At 49.2% G+C, this 6164-nt stretch overlaps 1 protein-coding gene across 1 annotated transcript; it reads right to left on the bottom strand.

The window, feature by feature from the left end:
- Positions 1-268: 268 nt before the first annotated feature.
- On the bottom strand, positions 269-1251 carry LOC114485281 (protein phosphatase 1D-like). The gene has a single exon (XM_055083352.1). It carries the CDS (start codon positions 1052-1054, stop codon positions 269-271), a length of 786 nt encoding a protein of 261 aa, XP_054939327.1. The 5' UTR covers positions 1055-1251.
- Between the last annotated feature and the right edge of the window lie 4913 nt (positions 1252-6164).

Genomic DNA, 6164 nt, shown 5'->3' with positions numbered 1-6164 from the left:
AACAGTTTACTCCAACTACCAGCCACCCAGGATCAATTCTGGAGGACTGACACCACCAGTAGGAGGCAACTGACAGGGACAAGTCCTTCAAGAGCAAAATTATGACAGATCGGAAGGAAACACTCTAATTTTTGCCGTCTTGTCTACAGCCATACCACCCTGAACGCACCCGATCTCGTCTAATTTTTGCCACCTCCCGCTTCCTTCGCCTGTCCCAGATAGCAACGTGTCTTCAGTGCATCATTTGGCCAAAATCTGGCGCCAGGTTTCAAACACGTTTCCGCTGGCGGCCACCAAAGTGAAGTCGCGAAGGGAGAGGACTGCTCCCCATTGATCCTTGGGGGGGTGGGGGTGGAAATAAAGCGAGGAGCGTTTGAAGCGAGACAACAATCCTATCCTTCCCAAAACCACTTTGTTTGCCCCCACCTCCACCTGGAAAGAGCGCTGAGACCCAGAAAAGTCTTCCCTCCCATCGATGGACACTGAGAGCGCTCTCCGTGCCGGGGGACCGCGGGACTGGCGCTATAAAAGGCCCCAAACTGCCTGAAAAAGAGGCGGGCGCCAAACAAGCCGGGAACTTACCCAGTTTCTTCCACATGGCGAGATGACAAGCGAGGAAGCCTTTGCGGATAGCAGCGCACACCTTCGCCGGCTCGGAAGAGGTGAAGCCCTTCTGCTTCTTGATGAAACCCCACAAGTGCTCCCGGGCAAACTGTGCCGCCTCCCGCCCGCCGTGCCCGTCGCACACGGCGAAAAAGGCCACCGAGGAACGGCGGCGGCAGCAGCAGCCGGGAGCCGGCGAGGCCCCGGCGTCCGGCGGCTCGTCGCAAGCCTCTCGGGCTGCCACCGCCGGGCCTTTCCCCGAGATTTCGCCGCCAGGAAGAGCCAGCGGTGATCGCTGCGGAGGCAACGGCTGAGAGAGAGACCGCCGCTGCGAGGGCTCTTCTTCAGCCGTGGGCTCGGGCTCCACCACGATCTGAGTAACGTCCTCCATGTACTTCCTCCCGCCCTGGTCTGAGAAGACGCTCACTCCCAGAGAGTACAGCCCCGCCATGGCCGGCTGGCCGAGATCCCGCCGGTCCCACGCAGCCCGCCGAATCCGGCGGCGGGATACACACTCGGCGCTCGCCGGCCAACTATTGTTTATCTTCGACTACGCCGAGAAGGGGGAGGGAGCGGTCCCGGAGAGGGGGGGAGCGCACGATGTCGAGACTTGTCCGCCAGAGCTGGGCAGAAGCGCCAGGGGGAAAGGAGCCGATCAGCTGCGCCTGCGCATTGCGCCTCCGCCGGCTGCCCGCGCCCACCACACAAATCAGACGTTCTCCCCGGCTGTCGTCACTCGGCTCTCTGGGCCCGACCAATCAGGAGTCGAGTGGGAGTGAACCCGCCCTCCGCCCTCAACCCTCGCTCCTCCCCGCAACGGCCGCCCTCCCTCCTCCCACCGTGGGCGCTGCGCCCGCGCGCGACCTGGCAGGGTTTCGCTTTGCAGTGGGCGTTTTCGCCCTCCCGCTTTTCGGCGGATGCTAAACGCTTATCTACCAATTTGATGTCACCTTTTTGCTCAATCCCGGGGATCATGATGCAGTCTGCTGCCCTGGGCGTTCCGCTGCTCGCCTCGTGTGGGCTTGGGCCTCCCACGAGTGTAGAGAATTTGGGAGGAAAGACCTTCATTTCTTGAAGTTAAATGGCGGGAAACCTCGCTTCGGAAGGTGGTTTGCGAACAGGCTGGAAAAAGCATGCCACAGCTGAACTGGATTTCGGTGGGATGGATCCGACTGTGAGTTGAGAGAGCAAATCCAGTTTGTGTTAAGAAAATTTGGGAAATTTCCATCATCGGCTGCACAGTCTCGTTTCATATACCTCAGTATGTCGGAGACTTAAAAGGCTTAACTGTTTTTTTAAACATCTTTTCAGCTTTTGTTAAAAGTAGTACTTTTTCCGACGAGCCCTGGGTGCAGCATTTTCCTCCTTAGGCGGGATCAGAAAATAGCTTACAAAAACTACCCAGCGCTGCAGTGCTCCCACAGTTCGGTTATCTTCTCCCGTCTTCCTCCAGTAGGTTACAGTCTAAGTGCTAAAACCTTTGCACGGACTTCAACGGCATTAAAATAAGCCTCAGAGTGGGCAGGTTGGTATGTTCTCAACAGCACACGTTCTTGTCGTGAATCAAAGTTCACTCTTCCAGTTGTGGGCCACATCACCATCAGCTCTCCTGGGTGCCCTTTTCTCTACAGACTTGGAGTTTTTTCAAATGAAATGATTACTAGTTCTGAACTGGGAATGGGGAAAATGTTCATTTTTTCACATGTGACAAGAAATACAAATAGAAAAAAATCCTTATGCCAATAAACATATAAATAAAATCACTTGGGGACTTCCCCGGTGGTGCAGTGGTTAAGAATCTGCCTGCCAATGCAGGGGACACGGGTTCGAGCCCTGGTCCGGGAAGATCCCACATGCCGCGGAGCAAATAAGCCTGTGCGCCACATTTACTGAGCCTGTGCTCTAGAGCCCGCGAGCCACAACTCCAGAGCCCGTGTGCCAAAACTACTGAAGCCCGTGCGCCTAGAGCCCGTACTACGCAACAAGAGACGCCACCGCAATGAGTTGCCCGCGCACCGCAACGAAGAGTGGCCCCCACTCGCTGCAGCTAGAGAAAGCCCGCGCACAGCAACAAAGACCCAACGCAGCCAAAAACAAATAAAAATAAAAATACAGTAGGTAGGGCTTCCCTGGAGGCGCAATGGTTAAGAATCCGCCTGCCAATGCAGGGGACACGGGTTCGAGCCCTGCTCCGGGAAGATCCCACATGCCGCAGAGCAACTAAGCCTGTGTGCCACAACTACAGAGCCTGCGCTCTAGAGCCCGCGAGCCACAGCTACTGAGCCTGCGCACCACAACTACTGTAGTGCTCCGCAACAAGAGAAGCCACTGCAATGAGAAGCCCGCACACCAAAACCAGTGGGCCCTGCTCGCCGCAACTAGAGAAAGCTCACGCACAGCGACAAAGACCCAACGCAGACGAAAGTAAATAAATAAATAAATAAATTTAAAAAAATAAATCACCTCAAAATGTAGCAAATCTGATTAGATCAATTAAATTGAAAATGTAATCAGAGATATACCCTACTTCAAAATGCACTACACCAGATGGTTCCAGAGTGTAAAAACACTTGGAAAAAAATCCCAGCTTGTTTTGAAAGATAATCATAATCCTGTTATTAAACCCTAATAATTGTAACGCTGGAAGGATATCTGTAGACCATATTTTATAACTAAATGCAAAAAACCTAAGTGAAATATTGGCAATTCTAGTTCAGTACCCTCCATAACACAAGACCTGCAAGAGACAACAGTTTGTGTAGCTGTCTATATTACTCATCTTAAACAGCTTACTCACCTTCCCTTCCACTGCTAGAGATTACAAAAAGATAATTCCATCATGCTCTATAATCCTTTTCACTCAGTCACAACCGGTAGCCTCCAGGTCATCCGTAGTCACCCTGATTAGCATCTCCATGGTACTCTCTACTTCTATTAATCTGATTCAGTACTCTGCTCTTTACCAATCATCCTAACCATTTCACTCCACCCTTCAGATTTCAACATCTTTATCAGCCATTTCCTCTTTATTCTTAACCTCTTCTCTAAATGTTCCATCAACTTCCTCTTCCAACTGAAAACTGGTTTGTCGCCTAGCAAAACTACCTCCCTTACAACTTTTCAAGTACAGGAGATTATTTTTCCTCTCACAGGTATTCTTATCTTTGAACCAACTTCTCATGTTGCCCTCAAATCATTTCTCTTCCTTCCTCCTTCAAAAGCCCAAGCTTGGGACTTCTGTGATGGCCCAGTGGTTAAGACCCCACGCTCCCAATGCAGGGGGCCCGGGTTCAATTCCGGATTGGGGAACTAGATCCCACATGCTGCAGCTAAGACCCAGCACAGCCAAATAAATAAATAAATATTTTTTTAAAAAAAACAACAACATACAAAACCCAAGCTCTTTTAACGTTAATGCCTGCTGCCACCACACCAAGATGCTGTCACCTACTGATCCCTGTTAACTCCCCCTTCATTTGTTCATGGCTCACTGTCATCCTTTCTTGCACTATTCTTATCACTACTCAGCCACTTTATTCTTCAAAATGTTATCTACATTTTCCATCCAATATCCTGGCTTCTCAGTTCCTCATCCTCCTCTTCATGATGCCAAGGCCTTGCTACCATTAAAGGCAACCCCTCCGTTTGTATTCCAGATCCCGTCTCCTCTCTCCTCAAGAGCTTTCCTCCACCAGTTATCCTTTCTTACTCCTACCTCATCAATTTCTCTTTTTCTACACGGTCATTTCCATCTTTGTACAAATATGTTCTGGTTTCTATTTTAACAAAAAACAAAAAAACTACCTTGACTCCTGATTCTACCCAATTTCTCTGCTCCCTGTCCCCCCCCAAAATTTTTAAGGAGTTGTCTCAGGGACTTCCCTGGTGGCGCAGTGGTTAGGAAGCCTCCTGCCAGTGCAGTGGACACAGGTTCGAGCCCTGGTCCACAAAGATCCCACATGCCGCGGAGCAACAAAGCCCGTGAGCCACAACTACTGAGCCTGCGCTCTAGAGCCCACGAGCCACAATTACTGAGCCTGCGTGCCACAACAACTGAAGCCTGCGCACCTAGAGCCCGTGCTCCACAACAGGAGAAGCCACCGCAATGAGAAGCCTGCACACCGCAACGAAGAGTAGCCCCCGCTCGCTGCAACTACAGAAAGCCCGCGAGCAGCAGCGAAGACCCAACGCAGCCAAAAATAAATTAATTAATTTAAAAAAAACAGTTTTCTCTATCTAGAGTCTACTTCCAATTCCAACTGCATAATTTCTCCTTAACCCATTCCAATCAAGCAACCATCCCCGTAACGCTGGTAAGACTGTTTTTAATGACATAACCAGACCTCTCTGTTTCCAAAGCTAAATGATGACTTTTCTGATCTTACTGCCTCTGTTCCAACTGAAGCAGCAAGGGAACCACTGTTTCCTTCTTGAAACTTAGTAGCAATTCAAACCATTGCTTCTTTCTGGAAACTTGTTCTCTTGGCTTGTAAGAGACCACACTATTCTTGGTTTCTTCCTACCACATAGACTGACCACCCCTTTTCATTTTCCTTTGCTTATTTATCCCCAGCTAGACCTCAGGTTGTTGGGAGTACTCAAGGCTTTGTCATGGGATCTTTTCTTTTCCTATATACTCTTCCCAGGTAACACCATCCAGGACTATAGCTCTAAAAACTATTCACTGATGACTCCCCAAAATTTTTTTAAATGCATAGTTTAAAAAATGTTTTATTACTGATATTTTTAAGTAATTTTATTTATTTGTTTATTTATTTATTGGCTGCACTGGGTCTTCGTTACTGCACACAGGTTTTCTCTCTAGTTGCGATGAGCGGGGGCTACTCTTCGTTGCCGTGCAGGGGCTTCTCATTGCAGTGGCTTCTCTTGTTGTGGACACGGGCTCTAGGCATGCGGGCTTCAGTAATTGTGGCACGTGGGCTTAGTTGCTCCACGGCATGTGGGATCTTCCCAGACCAGGGCTCGAACCCGTGTCCCCTACCTTGGCAGGCAGATTCTTAAACACTGCACCACCAGGGAAGTCTGATGACTCCCAAATTTATATCTGCAGTCTGAAATTTACCCTGCATCTCAGACTCTGTATGCAACTGCACACTTGACTGTTCCACACAGGTGTATAATGTTAACATGGTCATAACGAACTCTTAATTTCTTCTCCATATCTCCTCCTCCCTTTCTTACCAATATCAATAAGCATCGTTATCCACCATGCTGTTCAAGCCAAAAAGCATCGGAGTTTTTTTATTCCTCTCTTTCCTCCATTCTCTTTCCCCCTAGGTCCCCCACCAACTTTCAATCCTTCTAATTCATCATCAAATCCTTTTGACTAAATCTTCGAAATCAATACTGAACCCACCAATTTTCACTACATCCACCACTCCCATTCCATTCTAATCCACTCTTACATCTCAATTGGACCATTATGTTAGTCTCCTCACTAGTCTCCTTTCTTTCTCTTGGACCTCTGCAGTCTTTCAAGTCATTCCCCTATTCAATGCACTCCATGACTTCCCATCACATTTAAAATAATATACAAACTC

Source organism: Physeter macrocephalus, unplaced genomic scaffold, assembly GCF_002837175.3.
Source record: "Physeter macrocephalus isolate SW-GA unplaced genomic scaffold, ASM283717v5 random_1224, whole genome shotgun sequence".
Classification (NCBI taxonomy): Eukaryota; Metazoa; Chordata; class Mammalia; order Artiodactyla; family Physeteridae; genus Physeter; species Physeter macrocephalus.
This window is presented reverse-complemented; position numbering and strand designations above follow the sequence as displayed.